This window comes from Oncorhynchus gorbuscha, linkage group LG05 (assembly GCF_021184085.1).
Source record: "Oncorhynchus gorbuscha isolate QuinsamMale2020 ecotype Even-year linkage group LG05, OgorEven_v1.0, whole genome shotgun sequence".
NCBI classification, from domain to species: domain Eukaryota; kingdom Metazoa; phylum Chordata; class Actinopteri; order Salmoniformes; family Salmonidae; genus Oncorhynchus; species Oncorhynchus gorbuscha.
The window spans coordinates 67,577,404-67,597,974 of NC_060177.1; the positions used below are offsets into that span (position 1 = coordinate 67,577,404).

Consider the following 20,571-nt stretch of genomic DNA (forward strand, 5'->3'; position numbering starts at 1 on the left):
TGCCCACCGTTGGATAGTCCGCCAGGGCTATGGCCATGCAGTGGGGCCAGGGTATCCTCCAGGCCTCCAGAGGAACGTGGGTTAGTTCTTTTAGACTCCCGGAGGTCAGGCAGAACTCCTACCTTACCCCCCACGTTGAGTGAGGAGTTGGAGGAGTTGGAGGAGGAGTAGGCCGAGTCAGTGACGTTAGGGTCAGCAGAGGCAGACGTGGGAAGGGTTTGGGGCCCAACCCCCTGCTGTGGGTGTGAAGAGGCAGGAAGCTGAAGCCCCCCCCTGTGGGTCTACTAGGCCACCCTCTGCGCTGCCCTGTGTTAGCTAGGAACTCAGCCTCAAAGCTGCGGTACAGGTCCTGCTCTTTCTGGGGGTCCAGGTTGGGCAGGATCTGAAAGTAATAGCCTGGCCCCACCTCCTCAGGTTCCTGTCGCTCAGAGCTGGCCGACCCCCTGTGGCCATGCCCATTGGAGCGAGGGCCGTGGGAGGTTCGAGGGGAGCGGGGTCCATGCCCATGGTGGTGAGGGGAGCGGGGGGAGGAGGAGTGAGGAGAGCGCCGGCCTGCCTGGGTGACTGTGGGCAGCAGCCTACTCCTCCCCACCGAGGGGGAGCGTGGAGCGGGGGGCCGGGGAGCCACTATAGTCTTCTTACTGAGGCTGCTGCTCTGAAGCCCTTTGATAGGTGAATTAGAGCAGGAGGATGATTGTCTCCTGGAGAAACCTCCATTGATTCTGGGGGAAGCGGGGGGCAGTTGTTTGGTCCTGAGCTCCTCTCGTCTGTCAGAGGATGGGGGCTGTGAGCCCCCATGACGTGGAGAGGGTCCAGGGCTGGCATCGCTGGTCCGACTCCGGCTGGGCATCTTCCCCTGGCTGTGGGAGCGCAGGGTCTGGAGCCTGCGGGAACTTTCGGGCCCGAGAGAGCGGCCCCTCTCCCCATGGCTGCTCCTGAGCCCGTCAGAGGGGCCCTGTGGGGGGCTGGGTTTGAGGATGGAGGCGGGGGCAAGGCGATCCCGGGAGTGGCTGCGTGTGCGGGGCATTGGGGGGCACAGGGATGGGCCCTGTCCACCTTCTCCAGGCCTCTCGATTATATGCTTCCCCTCCTTCCTGTTAACCAACAGCACCACCTCCTCTCCGGAGCGACGGGTGCCCCCCAGAGAGAAGCGGCCTCCCCCTGTCCCTCCTCCTCCCTTAGAGGAGGCTGTAGAGGAGTCGCTGTCCCCTGATAGACGGCGGGTCACTGGCAACAATGACGAGTCCTTAGACCTGCAGAACACAGAGGAAGACAGACAAAGAGTTAATTATAGTTGCAGTATCTTTTATTTATTTCTGGCCTGAAATTGTATCATTGGAATAAAATAAATATAACATTATATATATTTTTTTACATTCATACTAGTTTGAGAAAAACAACTTGCTCAGAGCCCATTCTCCAACCCAGCACACCATAGTGCCTATGCCTCACCCCACTCCTCTGGCCCACAAAGGTTTATAGTAAACACCATCCACCTCCAGTTCATGATGGGATCTGTGACCTCCAGTGATCATGAGGAACCTCCCTGCAGGCTTCTGCTGCTGCCTACCCTGACGGACACACGTAGGGCCGGGTGCTTCTCAGAACATTGGGATGGATCAGGGATTACAGGGAAAATGAGAGCAAGTGGGGGCAGGATTATAGGCCCTGTGGATTTACTGACCCCACACACAGCCGCAGAGAGCACTGCCTGCCCTTCTTTCCCAGAGCTCACCACACCACTCCACTGACACGCACCGGTGGGGCCCCTCGGGACAACGTACCATCCAAGACAGGATACAACTAATGACTTACAGCAAGATAGAGCATAATCAGTAGAGCTCTGTATCAGTGGCCAAAACAACAACCTGATAGACATGTCTTTCAGAATCATGTGCTCTCTGGCAATATCCTGTAAGAAGAATTAGCTATATCCGCTTTCTTTGCTGACATTCTTTATGTAACCACTTCTATAATGATCTGAGTAACCAGAACAAACAACCAACAAAAGATTATTGTACACTATATAAACAGGGCAAGATAAATTAGTGACAAGGTTGAAATGTTAATCAAATATTGCCTTTTAAAATAAGGATGTAGGCAAACCAATATTGACTTAGGTTGACTGCATTCTGACTGCTTGGCATAACGAAACACAGTGTTTTCCTTCACAGGTTAGCCCAACTGTGACCTACTTCCTAGGGGGAGCAGCAGGGCCTAGGGGGCAACAGTTGTCAGTCAGATTAACCCTTATCTAGTCTGGTGCATTTGGAGGTGCCGACCTTGAAGGGGTTAACCTGTCCCGAGGCCTGTTGCCGTGGCGCCGGGCCTGAGCCATCACTCACTCCGGATACTGAGCCACTCATTGGCCGGGAGCCAAAGTAAACGAGCCAACAGCCCTTAATTGTGTTGAACAATGGCGACTCTGACGTATGAGGGAGGTATGTGAGACCAACTCAACGGGACCTTATGTGGAGAGCTGAGGGAATGCATTCTCTTTACTATCCAGAAAATAGTTTTATAGCCAATGAAAACCAGTACTCTGACTGTCATGCCACTTCAGTGAGAGACAGCAGAAAAAAGGAGAGATGTTTTTCCTCTAGTATAGTCAACATGTAGCCCAATTCAATCCATCAGCTCCGGGCCTTGGAGAGAGAACAGAAACATCACCAACAGCAACACTTGGATGTTGAATCCCATCTGAATTCAGACAGTCATTAGTGTAATTAACAGAACCAAAGGAGAGGAAGGAGGAGAGGGAGGAGAGGGGGGAGGGGAAGGGAGAGTGAGGGGGAGGGAAGGGGGACAGAGGAAGAGAGGGAGTGAGGCGACAGCAGCAATCAAGGTGTGTGTCCAGTCTAGCCACCAGGAGGCAGAGTGGAACGGCCGGGACAACAGGACAGTGTCAGCGCAAGGTCTCATTGGAATGTCACCTGAGATTAGGAAAATCTCACTCTGCCTTGTATAATCTGTCGCTTCCCAGTTTTGTGCGCTGTGCTGTGCGTGTTTTTGTGTTTGTGTTTTTGTGTGTGTGTGTTTGTGGTGAAAAGTGGATCCGTGCTGGTGATGCAGACAAAGACAAAGTGTCATTAGCACAACACACACTCACTCACCTGACAGGGTTGAAGTGGCGGGGTTCTGAGCGTTCCCGCGGTGGTCGTGGTAACAGGGGGGTGCGTCCTGCGTTTGAGTCGAGCTCTGTAGGGAGGGAGGGGTGGTGGGAGCGGCCAGGCCGGGTGGAGGAGGAGGGGGTACATGATGGAAGCTCCAGGCCCTGGGTGCGTCTGTCAGGGGGCTTATATGGGGCAATGCCCTCGTTACGCCAGTGTGGACCTGGGCTGGTGGAGCGGGAGGAGTGGGCACTGGAGGACTTGCTGTGGGCACCCTGCCCGCTGGCTTTGGCCTGGTGGTACCGGTGAGCTGCAGGGAATAAGCACAGGAAACCACAATATTAGTAGAGGCATGGGTTATATATCATGGAGAACCAGAACAACTGTGCAGTTGACTCTGGCATCAGACAGACAACAGTCAGTGTAGAAATAGAATTGATCCAGGGTTGACCCGGCACAGCCAGAAGAGGACTGGCCACCCCACATAGCCTGGTTCCTCTCTAGGTTTCTTCCTAGGTTTTGGCCTTTCTAGGGAGTTTTTCCTAGCCACCGTGCTTCTACACCTGCATTGCTTGCTGTTTGGGGTTTTAGGCTGGGTTTCTGTACAGCACTTTGAGATATCAGCTGATGTACGAAGGGCTATATAAATAAATTTGATTTGAATTGATTTGATCAACATAGCAGAGCACACATTGCAACAGCCCCTCACAACTGGTGGCAGTCACAGCGCATATGCATGTCTTATGAGTGCAAGAGATGAAGCAACTGATGCAATCAGATGAATGATTTAAAGCATGAGCTTGACATTAGTGTAGGGCTGACATTAGTGTAGGGCTGACATTAGTGTAGCGCTGACATTAGTGTAGCGCTGACATTAGTGTAGCGCTGACATTAGTGTAGCGCTGACATTAGTGTAGGGCTGACATTAGTGTAGGGCTGACATTAGTGTAGGGCTGACATTAGTGTAGGGCTGACATTAGTGTAGGGCTGACATTAGTGTAGGGCTGACATTAGTGTAGGGCTGACATTAGTGTAGCGCTGACATTAGTGTAGGGCTGACATTAGTGTAGCGCTGACATTAGTGTAGGGCTGACATTAGTGTAGGGCTGACATTAGTGTAGGGCTGACATTAGTGTAGCGCTGACATTAGTGTAGGGCTGACATTAGTGTAGCGCTGACATTAGTGTAGCGCTGACATTAGTGTAGGGCTGACATTAGTGTAGGGCTGACATTAGTGTAGCGCTGACATTAGTGTAGCGCTGACATTAGTGTAGCGCTGACATTAGTGTAGCGCTGACATTAGTGTAGGGCTGACATTAGTGAAGGGCTGACATTAATGTAGGGCTGACATGGCCTACAGCTCATAAAAACCTGGAGACCTGTAAAACCCCATTCATATGAGTTCATGGGTTAGAAATGCAACACCAAGCATTAATTCAGCCCATGTCAGTTGTCCAGACACAAGGCCACTGGCATCATTGGTCTGGCAGCAGTGTGGACTCATGGAGAGTGAAGAGCTATTCTACCCACAGCACAGAGTAACACCAGCCCCAGGCCTGGCTATCACACACAAGGTTAAACATTAACTGATATGAATGGTTATGGAAGCCGTCATGTCATGTTTATGACAGTGTGATGAGGGCTTTATGAGTGAAGTGTAGTGTTGTCTGAAAGGCCATTGACATGATATTGAATGAGGTAGCACTATGGTTGCACTGTAGTAGCACTATGGTAACACTATGATAGCATTATGGTAGGACTATGATAACACTGTGATAGCACTGTGGCTGCATTGTGTAAGCACTGTGGTAGAACTATGGTAGCACTATTATAGCATTATGGTAGCAATATAAGTACACTGTGGTAGCACTGTGATAGCATTGTGGAGGCACTTTTTAAAAAATTATCCTTTATTTAACCAGGTAGGCCAGTTGAGAACAAGTTCTCATTTACAACTGCGACCTGGTCAAGATAAAGCAAAGCAGTGCGACAAAAACGACAACACAGAGTTACACATGGAATAAACAAAACATAATGTCAAAAACACAATAGAAAAAAAGTCTATATACACAGTGAGTGCAAATTAGGTAAGATAAGGGAGGTAAGGCAATGAATAGACCATAGTGGCGAAATAATTACAATTGATAGATGTGCAGAAGATTCATGTGCAAGTAGAGATACTGGGGTGCAAAGGAGTAAAAAATAAATACATACAATAACAGTATGGGGATAAGGTAGTTGGATGGGCTATTTACAGATGGGCTATGTACAGGTGAAGTGATCTGTGAGCTGTTCTGACAGCTGGTGCATAAAGTTAGTAAAGGAGATATGGGTCTCCAGCCTCAGTGATTTTTGCAATTCGTTCCAGTCATTGGCAGCAAAGAACTGGAAGGAAAGGCGGCCAAAGTAGGAATTGGCTTTGGGGGTGACCAGTGAGATATACCTGCTGGAGCACGTGCTATGGGTGGGTGCTGCTATGGTGACCAGAGAGCTGAGATAAGGCGGGGCTTTACCTAGCAAAGACTTATAGATGACATGGAGTCAGTGGGTTTGGCGACCAATATGAAGCAAGGGCCAGCCAACAAGAGCATACAGGTTGTAGTGGTGGGTAGTATATAGGGATTTGGTGACAAAAAGGATGGCACTGTGATAGACTGCATCCAATTTGCTGAGTAGAGTGTTGGAGGCTATTTTGTAAATGACATCGCCGAAGTCAAGGATCGATAGGATAGTCAGTTTTACGAGGGTATGTTTGGCAGCATGAGTGAAGGATGCTTTGTTGCGAAATAGGAAGCTGATTCTAGACTTAATTTTGGATTGGATATGTTTGTTGTGAGTCTGGAAGGAGAGTTTACAGTCTAACCAGACACCTAGGTATTTGTAGATGTCCACATATTCTAATTCAGAACTGTCCAGAGTAGTGACGCTGAATGGGTGGGTAGGTGCTGGCAGCAATCGGTTGAAGATCATGCATTTAGTTTTACTTGCATTTAAGAGCAGTTGGAGGTCACGGAAGGAGAGTTGTATGGCATTGAAGCTTGTCTGGAGGTTAGTTAACACAGTGTCCAAAGAAGGGCCAGAAGTATACAGAATGGTATTGTCTGCATAGAGGTGGATCAGAGAATCACCAGCAGTAAGAGTGACATCATTGTTGTATGCAGAGAAAAGAGTCGGCCCGAGAATTGAACCCTATGGCACCCCCATAAAGAGTGCCAGAGGTCCGGACAACAGGCCCTCCGATTTGACACACTGAACTCTGTCAGAGAAGTAGTTGGTGAACCAGGCGAGGCAGTCATTTGAGAACCCAAGGCTGTTGAGTCTGACGATAAGAATGTGGTGATTGACAGAGTCGAAAGCCTTGGCCAGGTCGATGCATACAGCTGCGCAGTATTGTCTCTTATCGATGGCGGTTATGATATCGTTTAGGACCTTGAGCGTGGCTGAGGTGCACCCATGACCAGCTCGGAAACCAGATTGCATAGTGGAGAAGGTACGGTGGGATTCGAAATGGTCGGTGATCTGTTTGTTAACTTGGCTTTCGAAGACCTTCGAAAGGCAGGGTAGGATAGATATAGGTCTGTAGCAGTTTGGGTCTAGAGTGTCTCCCCCTTTGAAGAGGGGGATGACCGCAGCAGCTTTCCAATCTTTGGGGATCTCAAACGACACGAAAGAGAGGTTGAACAGGCTAGTAATAGGGGTTGCAACAATTTCGGCAGATAATTTTAGAAAGAGAGGGTCCAGATTTTGCAGCTCTTTCAGAACATCAGCTATCTGGATTTGGGTGAAGGAAAAATGGGGGGAGGCTGGGGTAAGTTGCTGTGGGGGGGTGCAGGGCTGTTGACCAGGTTAGGGGTGGCAAGGTGGAAAGCATGGCCAGCCGTAGAAAAATGCTTATTGAAATTCTCGATTATCGTAGATTTATCGGTGGTGACAGTATTTCCTAGCCTCAGTGCAGTGAGCAGCTGGGATGTGGTGCTCTTATTCTCCATGGACTTTACAATGACCCAGAACTTTTGGGAGTTTATGCTGCAGGAGGCAAATTTCTGTTTGAAAAAGCTAAATTTTGTTTTCCTAACCGCCTGTGTATATTGGTTCCTAACTTCCCTGAAAAGTTGCATATCGTGGGGGCTATTCGGTTCTAATGCAGTACACCACAGGATGTTTTTGTGCTGGTCAAGGGCAGTCAGGTCTGGGGTGAACCAGGGGTTATATCTGTTCCTGGTTCTACATTTTTTGAATGGGGCATACTTATTTAAGATGGCGAGGAAAGCACTTTTAAAGAAAAACCAGGCATCTTCTACTGACGAAATGAGGTCAATATCTTTCCAGGATACCCGGGCTAGGTCGATTAGAAAGGCCTGCTCGCTGAAGTGCTTTAGGGAGCTTTTGACAGTGATGAGGGGTGGTCATTTGACCGCAGACACATTACGGATGCAAGCAATGAGGCAGTGATCGCTGAGATCCTGGTTGAAGACAGCAGATGTGTATTTAGAGGGCAGGTTGGTTAGGATGATATCTATGAGGGTGCCTGTGTTTACGGATTTGGGGTTGTACCTGTGGTTGCACTAGTTTGGTGACAAGCTTTGGTTACTTGCTAGCTACCTTTTGAGTTTGGATCCCGTGATGCGGTTGGCATCAGTTGCTGGGACTGCTGCTACTTGGATCCTGCCGACCAAGGGTCTGGTGAGCTGCTTAGCGTAGCAGCCAGCCTAGCTGCCACTGTTAGCTGCCTATCAAGCTAGCAGGGTTTCCTTGAGGGCTTGAACGCAGCCCGTGACACAGTTAGCCCTTGTGGCTGGGACCGCGGATTATCCCTGGGTTGTGTCTGTCTAGATCCCTGCTGTTTGTTTCTGTTTCCATCTTCCCTGCGACCTGCCCTGTCTGGAACTGAAAGGAGTAACAGCGTAGCCTACATTGCTACCATGACAAAGACCAAGGCTGGTGGGAGTACCGTTGAGGACAATGTTGTCTCTCTATCACAGGTGAAGGATCATTTAAATGAACAAAAATAGTTCTACAAGCAGCTATTACAACAATAAAATTGTCCAAATACTGGTGGAATCAACTAATAAAGAAACACACAACCTGACCAGAGAGGTCCAGGACCTGAAGAACAGTTTTCAGTTCTCCCAGGGTCAGCTCGATAAGTTTAAACAGGAAAACGGCAAGATGACAGCAAACATAATGTTAACTTTCACTGCTATGCAGATGACACACAGCTGTACATTTCAATGAAACATGGTGAAGCCCCAAAATTGCCCTCGCTAGAAGCATGTGTTTCAGACATAAGGAAGTGGATGGCTGCAAATGTTCTACTTTTAAACTCGGACAAAACAGAGATGCTTGTTCTAGGTCCCAAGAAACAAAGAGATCTTCTGTTGAATCTGACAATGAATCTTAATGGTTGTACAGTCGTCTCAAATAAAACTGTGAAGGACCTCGGCGTTACTCTGGACCCTGATCTCTCTTTTGAAGAACATATCAAGACTGTTTCAAGGACAGCTTTTTTCCATCTACGTCACATTGCAAAAATCAGAAACTTTCTGTCCAAAAATGATGACAAAAGCATGGATACATTTTTCTGCACTTCTAGATTAGACTACTTGCAATGCTCTACTTTCCGGCTACCCGGATAAAGCACTAAAATCAACTTCAGTTTGTGCTAAATACGGCTGCTAGAATCCTGACTAGAACCAAAAAAAATTATCATATTACTCCAGTGCTAACCTCCCTACACTGGCTTCCTGTCAAGGCCATGGCTGATTTCAAGCTTTTACTGCTAACCTACAAAGCATTACATGGGCTTGCTCCTACCTATCTCTCTGATTTGGTCCTGCCGTACATACCTACACGTACGCTACAGTCACAAGACGCAGGCCTCCTAATTGTCCCTAGAATTTCTAAGCAAACAGCTGGAGGCAGGGCTTTCTCCTATAGAGCTCCATTTTTATGGAATGTTCTGCCTACCCATGTGAGAGACGCAAACTCAGTCTCAACCTTTAAGTCTTTACTGAAGACTCATCTCTTCAGTGGGTTATATGATTGAGTGTAGTCTGGCCCAGGAGTGTGAAGGTGAACGGAAAGGCTCTGGAGCAACGAACCGCCCTTGCCGTCTCTGCCTGGCCGGTTCCCCTCTTTCCACTGGGATTCTCTGCCTCTAACCCTATTACAGGGGCTGAGTCACTGGCTTACTAGGGCTCTTTCATACAGTCCCGAGGAGGGGTGCATCACTTGAGTGGGTTGAGTCACTGATGTGATCTTCCTGTCGGGGTTGGCGCCCCCCCTTGGGTTGTGATGTGGCAGAGAACTTTGTGGGCTATACTCGGCCTTGTCTCAGGATGGTAAGTTGGTGGTTGAAGATATCCCTCTAGTGGTGTGGGGGCTGTGCTTTGGCAAAGTGGGTGGGGTTATATCCTTCCTGTTTGGCCCTGTCCGGGGGTGTCCTCGGATGGAGCCACAGTGTCTCCGGACCCCTCCTGTCTCAGCCTCCAGTATTTATGCTGCAGTAGTTTATGTGTCGGGGGGCTAGGGTCAGTTTGTTATATCTGGAGTACTTCTCCTATCCTATCCGGTGTCCTGTGTGAATTTAAGTATGCTCTCTCTAATTCTCTCTTTTTCTCTTTCTTTCTCTCTTTCGGAGGACCTGAGCCCTAGGACCATGCCTCAGGACGACCTGACATGATGACTCCTTACTGTCCCCAGTCTACCTGGCCGTGCTGCTGCTCCAGTTTCAACTGTTCTGCCTGTGATTATTATTATTTGACCATGCTGGTCATTTATGAACATTTGAACATCTTGGCCATGTTCTGTTACAATCTCCACCCGGCACAGCCAGAAGAGGACTGGCCACCCCACATAGCCTGGTTCCTCTCTAGGTTTCTTCCTAGGTTTTGGCCTTTCTAGGGAGTTTTTCCTAGCCACCGTGCTTCTACACCTGCATTGCTTGCTGTTTGGGGTTTTAGGCTGGGTTTCTGTGCAGCACTTTGAGATATACAAATACAATACAGTACAATATAATACAATACAACTCAGTGACTATAAAGGGTAAAGGGCTGGTTGTTTTGGTAGAGGTGACCTCACCGAAGGCGGCACAGCGGCAGGGGTCATGCTTGTCCAGATAGTGTTCTAATGTGTCCCATCCCCCACCCACACGCACCATCACATGAGTACGAAGGACCTGTGGAGAGAGAGAGAGAAAGGAGACAAGGTTACAACCCTGACAAACATGGCATCAATTCACAAATTCACTCTCATAATGAAGACTAGCGGGAGACTATATACAGTGCCTTGCGAAAGTATTCGGCCCCCTTGAACTTTGCGACCTTTTGCCACATTTCAGGCTTCAAACATAAAGATATAAAACTGTATTTTTTTGTGAAGAATCAACAACAAGTGGGACACAATCATGAAGGGGAACGACATTTATTGGATATTTCAAACTTTTTTAACAAATCAAAAACTGAAAAATTGGGCGTGCAAAATTATTCAGCCCCCTTAAGTTAATACTTTGTAGCGCCACCTTTTGCTGCGATTACAGCTGTAAGTCGCTTGGGGTATGTCTATCAGTTTTGCACATCGAGAGACTGAAATTGTTTCCCATTCCTCCTTGCAAAACAGCTCGTGCTCAGTGAGGTTGGATGGAGAGCATTTGTGAACAGCAGTTTTCAGTTCTTTCCACAGATTCTCGATTGGATTCAGGTCTGGACTTTGACTTGGCCATTCTAACACCTGGATATGTTTATTTTTGAACCATTCCATTGTAGATTTTGCTTTATGTTTTGGATCATTGTCTTGTTGGAAGACAAATCTCCATCCCAGTCTCAGGTCTTTTGCAGACTCCATCAGGTTTTCTTCCAGAATGGTCCTGTATTTGGCTCCATCCATCTTCCCATCAATTTTAACCATCTTCCCTGTCCCTGCTGAAGAAAAGCAGGCTCAAACCATGATGCTGCCACCACCATGTTTGACAGTGGGGATGGTGTGTTCAGGGTGATGAGCTGTGTTGCTTTTACGCCAAACATAACGTTTTGCATTGTTGCCAAAAAGTTCAATTTTGGTTTCATCTGACCAGAGCACCTTCTTCCACATGTTTGGTGTGTCTCCCAGGTGGCTTGTGGCAAACTTTAAACAACACTTTTTATGGATATCTTTAAGAAATGGCTTTCTTCTTGCCACTCTTCCATAAAGGCCAGATTTGTGCAATATACGACTGATTGTTGTCCTAAGGACAGAGTCTCCCACCTCAGCTGTAGATCTCTGCAGTTCATCCAGAGTGATCATGGGCCTCTTGGCTGCATCTCTGATCAGTCTTCTCCTTGTATGAGCTGAAAGTTTAGAGGGATGGCCAGGTCATGGTAGATTTGCAGTGGTCTGATACTCCTTCTATTTCAATATTATCGCTTGCACAGTGCTCCTCGGGATGTTTAAAGCTTGGGAAATCTTTTTGTATCCAAATCCGGCTTTAAACTTCTTCACAACAGTATCTCGGACCTGCCTGGTGTGTTCCTTGTTCTTCATGATGCTCTCTGCGCTTTTAACGAACCTCTGAGACTATCACAGTGCAGGTGCATTTATACGGAGACTTGATTACACACAGGTGGATTGTATTTATCATCATTAGTCATTTAGGTCAACATTGGATCATTCAGAGATCCTCACTGAACTTCTGGAGAGAGTTTGCTGCACTGAAAGTAAAGGGGCTGAATAATTTTGCACGCCCAATTTTTCAGTTTTTGATTTGTTAAAAAAGTTTGAAATATCCAATAAATGTCGTTCCCCTTCATGATTGTGTCCCACTTGTTGTTGATTCTTCACAAAAAAATACAGTTTTATATCTTTATGTTTGAAGCCTGAAATGTGGCAAAAGGTCGCAAAGTTCAAGGGGGCCGAATACTTTCGCAAGGCACTGTACTATGAAGCTTAGCACACGTACAAAACCAAACCCTGCGTACACACACAACCGCTCATGCACACACACTGTTTAAAAAAACTAAAGTGATGTTTAAACCCAGTGACACGGTGCGATACCACACAAACTGCAGATCAAGTCAATAGATATATAAATCCGACAAGTGGAGCAGAATGCTGAGTGCTTGGCCTGGAGTCCCTCCCCCTTCCCCAAAAATGACGTAACACTCCTATCAGATGCACCCCTGCCAGTGCCCATGCCTCCGCCTCCTCCCACATGACCCCCCAGCTGCCGCCATTATGAGCACTTTTCATCGCCATGCCAACACACAATTAAAAAGAGAGGGGAGAAGAATAAACACGCACACTGCTATGAAAGACACTCCTTTTCTCTCCCTCTCAGCTGGCGTAACCATGCTTTTAGAGAGCGGGGGTGAATTAGCATGGTAACAACTCATCCTGCCCCTCCTCTCCTACAATTTCAGCTAGAAGAGAGGAGAGGGGGTTGAGCGAGAAGAGAGGGGGAAAGGAGAAGAGAGGAGAGGGGGTTGTTCATTGAGGCAAACAGACCCAGAGTATGAACCCCAGACAGAGTCTTTTTCTCTCTGTCGCTCTCTTTCCCCTGCAGGCAGATGCATTCCTCACAGCAGGGAGAGAGAGGCTGTATATTTAGCTTGATGTGAAAGTCCTGTGGATGCAGGCAGCCTCACCAGTCTGCCTCCTCTCTGGGTTGTGTAGTCACTGCTGCCAGCCACATGTTTCATTCAGGGACTGGGCCCGTGTCTCTGTGGCCAAGCCAGGCAGGACCATGAGGGTGCTCTGGGTGAGCTGGATATTGCGGGGAGCCATACTGCACTAAATCACGTGGCCATGCAAGGCCTCCCACACTGACTCAGGACATCTACCACCTGTCCTTTGCTGCTCTTCAACATGCCCACCACACCGCCAACACAACACACTGCCTGTCTGCAAAACAGCTGTCCTCTGCCTTCCTTCTTCTTTTCTAGCTCTTGTCCTTTACTGCTGCCACTCTACTCCTGAAACTTTTGGTATTGTTCCCAGCAGAGAGGCTATGTGATGGTAAACTGTTGGCCTATTGTCTATTGTCTGGTCCACTAGTGGAGTCCCACTATGCCTGACCCAGCCTCTGTGCTGTGAGTACCATGATAAGGATTAGTTGATTCCCTGGAACCAGTGATGCTCCAGCCCTCTGCCTCAGCAGCCACTCCATCAGTGATGGTGTATCCCACACTCCACAACTCCATAGTGCCTACCCCTGTTTCTATGTCAACGATGAACAGAGACTCCTTGTAATCACGATGGGGGTGGAGTAAACCAATTCCCTCCCAAATCAGGCTTGAAGTTTTATGCTCATGGCCAGCTGACACTGTACTACAACCCCAAGCACCCTTCCCTTGAACATGGGTGACCTCCCAGAGTCTGCCCCAGTCACTCTCCTCCATTTATTTATCCCCCTTTTTCCCCTTACTTCCTCCTTCTCTCCTACACCTCATCCTCTAGCCTGCACTCTTAGTCAGGCTTTGGCAGCTGAATGAGGCCTGTTGGCTTTGATGGTGGCAGCCAGCAGGCTAGCTTCCTCCCTGAAGATAAATATGGAAGCGTTTTGGCTGGGCTGCACTAGTGGCTGCTGGGGGATATGTATAATCACTGTCCTCCTCAGTGAGTGGAGGAGAATGCAGAGACAATGCGGGAGGGGGGGGGGTAATCTGCCAGAGAAATGGCTCCTACATACAATCTCCAGACAGGCTTTACACTAAGATGTGTGACACGCTTCGAACACACTGCAACTACTAAACTTGAGTTTAACACTTTACCTGCTTCAAAAGCCACTACACTTTAGTTTTAACACTTTATTTGCTTCCAACAAAGCCACGGCACTAAAGTTAACAATTCTACATTATCTGCTTCCAAAACAGCCACTACACTATAACATATTACACAAGTAAGATCCTACTAAAACTGGCACTCCACTACATACCATACAGTCAAACACACAGTCAGTCATCCAATCTTTAAGAAACTTTTAACAGAAACATCTCACTGAGGTGTAAAAGCATACCACAGATCCGAACATACACACTGTGCTTTTAACGGACCTACATGACTAGCCATTTTAAACTCGGGGAAAGTTTGAGCTGCTCAAAAGAAGAGTGGAAATATTGAGGCAGACATCCTGGAAATGGATACGATTCGGACTGGCATCCGTTGAGTCCATTAATTGGGCGGAGGTACATGGGAAGTAAGAAACAGAATCGATCTATCTGGCACGGAGCCTTCCTGCAGGCAGAGGCCCGGAGGGCAAGATAAAGTTTCAGTGGCGACACCAGGCAGAGCCCAGACTGAGGCACACAGCCTAGCAGAAGCAAGCAGCAGAGCAGGACAGATAAGGGCCCATACAGGAAATGACCCAAAACTCTATTTGTGTCATGCTGGGCCAACGTGTATGGGAGTTGGCAGGTCTGGGCCAGCCAGTAGGGAGGTACCAAGAGGCAGAGCAGTGGACTTGTAATAGGTCAGATCAGTTCAAATTATAAACAATATGTAGCCTGGACTGGGGAGAGTGAGATCACTGTACATACTGTAGTTCAGGGGACATTTATTATATCTACAGAATCATTTGTTTGTTTGACCCTGTTCTGGTTTTCCTTGCAGCAACAAATTTAGCTAAATATACACACTGTATGCCACCATTGTAATACTGTGTAAGCAGTCATCACAACAGCAGCATATGAACATTTGATAATCTAATTTCTCCTGGGCATAATATTTGCATTTATCCAAAATATTAACTGTAGCCTACTATTAAACTGCAATGCAATCTAAGTGATATTAGAGTAATCCAAAGTCACATCCATGAGCTGTGAAAAATACAAAATAACCTATCTATGGACTCTTGGACTGTGTAAAGGTGCAATGGTTAACCTGTTTGGTTACCCTGGTTACTAATGCATCCACAGGTTTAAGACATACTCACACATGCACGCACGCAGACACACACACTACACTCAAGGCTGATTGTTGACTCTTCTTATGGTCTGGTTTAGTGGGTGGGGTTGATGTTGATGGTCGGTTCATACCCGTATGAAGATCAGAGCGCTGGAGTCTCCCACTTTGTATTTCCCTTCAGACACCTTGGTCATGGGGAACTGGGCAGGGCAGGAGCAGCGGCCCAGGATCTCCCGCACCTACAGAGACATAACAGAACCCTGGTTACCACCCACAGCCTACGAAACATCGACATTCACAAATCTACAGAAAGGAACAACAGGCATAAACTGTTCATTCTCTGTTCAAACTACCATCTTCTTCATTTTATTTCAACTCTTCCTATGACATCATGCTTACTCATATCCATGACAAAATCCCCTCTGGTCCTGAGTTCTCTGTGTGTGTGTGTGTGTGTGTGTGTGTGTGTGTGTGTGTGTGTGTGTGTGTGTGTGTGTGTGTGTGTGTGTGTGTGTGTGTGTGTGTGTGTGTGTGTGTGTGTGTGTGTGTGTGTGTGTGTGTGTGTGTGTGTGTGTGTGTGTGTGTGTGTGTGTGTGTGTGTGTGTGTGTGTGTGTGTGTGTGTGTCAACAGCACAGTGATTATATTACATTAGGGTGAGACATGGCTAGCCCTGGCTGTCTGTGTGTGTCTTAGCTTCAAGCAGAGCAGAGGTCCCTCTGAGTACCTGTGTAATAGAGGGCCCATCTCTCCCTGCCTCACCAAATATTTGCCTCATTTGCCTGGAAAGATTAGTCCAGCTCATTGCTGCAGTGCAAAAAGTCATAAAAGGCACACAAATAAACATCACAGCACACACACGCACAAACACACACACACTGCTGTGAAGACCTCCAGACTGCAGCAATAAGGTGAGGCCCTAACTAAAGCCAGAGGGATGACATTCATTTGAGTCTGTGGTTTCAGATGCGTTTTGGGTTGAGAGAGAGACACTCTCCGGTCCTGTACTGTGCCGTTGGGGGTGCTTATTTAGCACATTGGAGTCAGACAGAACTCTAGGGTGGGGCGAGAGAGGCCTGTGTTGTGTGGGCTCTCTCTCTCTCGCCTGGGATTGGCCAGCTTTGATGATATTCTTGGCAGCTCTCTCAGACAAAGGCGTGTGCACACTTGTCGACCAAGAGAAAGAGAGAAACAACATCACAGAGGACAAAAATAGGCGAGCTGAGCAAGGACAAAGAAACAACAGGGACTCCTGTACTCCATATGTACTGTATATACAGCAGCAAATCAATTCAATCAAATGTTATTCGTCACATGCTTCATAAACAACAGGTGTAGACTACTTACGGGCCCAACAATGCAGAGAAAGCACATGTACAGTACAAACACAAACACAGTGAAACAAGGGAAAGGCTCTCAGTAGTTTCCCAAGGAATGAATCGAATTAAGAACATAAATCAGATGAAGAGAGATTGAATTAGATCAAAATAGATTAAATGTGAGACTGTCAGGTATCGATTGAAGACATTTACCATCCATGTACAGTATATATTTAGCTGGAGGTTGTATCAATGTTGCAGGCAATGTTCCCACTAAACAGTGTTCCCCTAAACTGTGTTCCCCCTAAACTGTGTTCCCCCTAAACTGTGTGCATGCGTGGGTGTGCAGTAGCCCAGAGATCGCTGCGCAGCTCCCCAGGATTTCCACACAGAGCACAGAAGAAATATCAGCCCATGGAAAGAAGCCAGAGATTGAACTCCACTCAACTTTCTAGAGTTTTCCCTGTTAGTTAACACTATCAACGTTTCCCTTTACTGTAGCAATTGTGATCGAATCAACTCAATATTAGCCACTTTCAATGCAACATACCGAAACAAAAAAAACCACAGAAGAGTTTTTGTTGAAGGCAGAACGCATGATATCTCTCCTGCTCCAGCCCTGTGGTCATAGCTAGGCTCACCCAAAATCATTTTGTGGGTGCTGTACAGCTCCCACCAGACTGTTGTAGCTCTCTACCTTTACTGTGTATTGTGGTAGCTGTTCTATACAGTCTCCGGTTACTATTATATTAGTTCATTTGATGAATCCGTAATTAGCATAAGAAATATTTTATATTTATTTGTTGTATACATTTTCTTCACATTCTGAGCTGAGACAACACCGCATCACCATGATGCTGGGCATGCATGGCTCCTCCTCTTGTGAAGCTGAACTACAAGTCATGGTCATGACCTGTGCCCCCACTGCCTAGGTGTTGGCCACTTGCATGAGGCCCTTTCTGACCCCTGCATTAACTGCGCCATCCTGCCTGTGAAGGTGAGGGAAGCGCAGCTAGCCAGAGTTGAGGGCCTGGTTTTCAAATATAATTTACCAGCGTCAGACGTTGTTGCCAGGACCCACCCAGGTCCACTGAAAGAGGGAAAACCCACAAAGCCGATGGTGCCCCCCTGGTAAAAACATAAGAGCTTCACTCGTGAAGGTCGATTCCTTATCCTCTGAGATAGAGCAGCTAAAAATGCTTTTGTGTTCCTTCAAGCCCTGAGTCGAGGCCCTCTAGCACTTCCTTCATACATGGGGGACGCAACAGAGGACTCAGATAGCCGTGATGATGACCTGCTAGTCACTCAGGCAGCCAACTGGCTACCCACTCAGGCAGCCAACCGGCACTTTAGTGACCAGGATGATGACACACCCAACATGAAGGAGGTGCCAACCAGTGTTGTGGACCCATTCAGTCTGAACACTGAAGATGGGTCAGAGGAGTAATTCCGAGGCTCTGATCACACAGAGTCAGAAGAAAGCTCTGCCTCGCTACGTGCTTTCCTACGTGCGGCCTTTGCTAGGCTAGAGCTTGATGACCCTCAAGCCACAGCCCCTGCAGCTAACCCGTTCTTTAAGAAGGCTCCGGCAGCTAACCCGTTCTTGAAGAAGGCCCCAGCAGCTAACCCGTTCTTGAAGAAGGCCCCAGCAGCTAACCCGTTCTTGAAGAAGGCCCCAGCAGCTAACCCGTTCTTGAAGAAGGCCCCAGCAGCTAACCCGTTCTTTAAGAAGGCCCCAGCAGCTAACCCGTTCTTTAAGAAGGTCCCTGCACCTAACCCGTTCTTTAAGAAGGCCCCTGCACCTAACCCGTTCTTTAAGAAGGCCCCTGCACCTAACCGTTCTTTAAGAAGGCCCCGGCAGCTACACAGTTCAGTGTACCAGATTTTCTTACAGAGCTTCAGAGATGCTGGGCCGACCCGCAGGCTCTCGCCCACCATGGCAAGGACAATGGGACGATATCTGCCATGCGCGAAGCAAAACAATACGGGCTGAACAATATGCCTAAGGTAGATTAATTCATAGCAGAGCCGATGTTCTCCCCTCTCTCGTAAGCCCGTGCTAATGTCACGGGCCTACGACACAGCAGCCGGCACAGGGAACTCTCTCTCAGTGCTCATGCTAGCACAGAACAGGATGCTCCAGTCGGACCACTCAGACCTGGACCTCTGCAACCTGACTGACTCATTACCAGAGAGCTAGGCAGACTGATGTCCACCCTTGTTATGACTTGTCGCAAGGTCTGGCTCGCCAAACCCCAATGTCTGATGACTCCAGACGGACGCTGAGAAAGCTCCCAGTGGTCCCTGGACTGCTCTTCGCCCACCTAGGTGAGCGGGCTCATCAAACGTAGAAAACAGCTGAGTCAGGCTACACCGCTGTGGAACCCAAAGCCCAGAAGCCCACGCGTGAACCTCGCCGCTCTCACTCGGCCCTGCCCTACACACGCCCTTGGTCCTACCACCAGCCTAACAAACGGCGATGCAGCCACCCCCCAAATACCCAAAAGGCCAGGGCCATGGTCATGGTCAGCGCCCCTCCCTCCCCCAACCTCAAAAACAGGTGTGGAGGGCAGAAACTGAATGGCAAGGGTTGGCCGTTGGCCAGTTTACCCAGCAGCACCTGACCTACTGGGAATCCAACTCCTCAGACCCATGGGTGGTGATGACCTGCTCACATTGGTAGAGACTGCAGTTCCGATGTCGGGCACAACCACGAGTAAAAGCATCAGAACAGCAAGATGGCTTTTACTCAACCTATTTCCTGGTTCAGAAGAACGACGGATGCTTTTGTCCAGTTCTGGATTTAAAATGGTTCACCGTTTTCCTAAAAGTTCTCCCCTTTCACTTGTTGCAGACGGTTGACGTTCTCCAGACAGTAACCGCAGGGGAATGGTTCATGTACAGGATGCTTTCTTTCAGGATTTTTCTACGGTTCGCCTTCTAGGGCCAGGCATACCAGTTTGAGGTATTACCCTTTGGTCTTTCCCTGGATCCTTGCATCTTCACAAGATGCGTGAGCGCAGCCCTGAGCTCCTTCCACCTACAGGGGATCAAGATCCTTCCTTACCTTGGCGACTGGCTCATCTGCACCCCCTCTTGCGAGTGTGCGGCCGAGAGCACAGTGCTGACACTGACCCATGTCACCGCAGTGGGTCTTCCCTTTGAACAATGAAAAGAGCAACTACAAACCAAGCTAAAAGGTCACCTTTATTGGCATGGCTCTGAACTCCCGCACTATGAGGGCACATATAACACCTCTGCACGTTTACAGTATTCTTCTTCTGCAACAATTCCAGTTGAATTAATTGGTGAAGGTACGAACATTCCAACAACTGATGGGGGGCTCATGGCGGCCTACACGGTGATACCATTAGGTCTGCAGTCTTTAAGGCCATTACAAATGTGGTTCAACGACCTCCGCTTGGACCCCAAGCAGGACAGAAACACCAAAATACAAGTGACATGGGTGTGCTACTCTACTCTGCGGCTGTGGTGGAAGACAGTCTACCTGACTACATGTGTCCATCTTGGATCAATTATGGCAAGGCGGGAAGTAGTGATGACCGACGCTTCACTAACAGGCTGGGGAGCAGTGTGGCAACACAGGTTGTACGGGGAGAGTGGTGCCCCTGCTGGAGGAAAGAGCACATCAATGTACTAGAACTTCAGACAGTTTACCTAGCCCTGAATCACTTTCTGCCGGTTTTCAACCACAAACATGCCCTGATACGATCAGACAATACATAGATAGTGTTCCACATCAACCATCAAGGGGGAACGAGGTCTGTACGGTCCATACAGGTGGCCCAACAACTCTTGATAAGGGCCCTACCACATCTGGCCAGCCTATGAGCCATTCATCTTCCAGGCAATGTGAACGAGGTGGCAGACTTCTTGTCGCGACAGAAACCGTCCCAGGGGGAATGGAGACTTCACCCAAAAGTAGTGAAGATGATATGGCAGCGGTTCGGGAACAGCACGTGTACCTTTTCGCCTCAGAGCAAATATCACACTGGTTCTCTCTAGCAGAGTCCAAGAGGCCCCTGGGCATGGACGCCTTAGCCCACACATGGCCAGAGGGCTTACTGTATGCTTTCCCTCCAGCCCCCCTGATCTTAGCAACGCTGAAAAGGGTCTCTCAGGCTCAGCACAAGCTGCTGCTTGTAGCCCCCAGATGGCCAGCGAGACCCTGGTTTCCAACCCTCCTCAGTCTTCTGGAGGGAGAGCCATGGCAGCTCCCTAACAGACAGGATCTGCTCTCACAGTTGTA

General features: G+C 48.4%; 1 protein-coding gene across 1 annotated transcript in view; it reads right to left on the reverse strand.

Annotated features, from left to right (window-relative positions):
- Positions 1–104: 104 nt before the first annotated feature.
- LOC124036363 (GAS2-like protein 1) overlaps positions 105–20,571 on the reverse strand; it is a 43,535-nt gene continuing 23,068 nt past the window's right edge. The window contains exons 3-6 of the mRNA XM_046350860.1: positions 15,116–15,223; positions 10,191–10,287; positions 3,114–3,420; positions 105–1,253 (exon numbers count right to left, since the gene is read on the reverse strand). Coding sequence (XP_046206816.1) covers positions 119–1,253; positions 3,114–3,420; positions 10,191–10,287; positions 15,116–15,223 — 1,647 coding nt within the window. The 3' untranslated portion in view covers positions 105–118. The remainder of the gene's footprint in view (positions 1,254–3,113; positions 3,421–10,190; positions 10,288–15,115; positions 15,224–20,571) is intronic.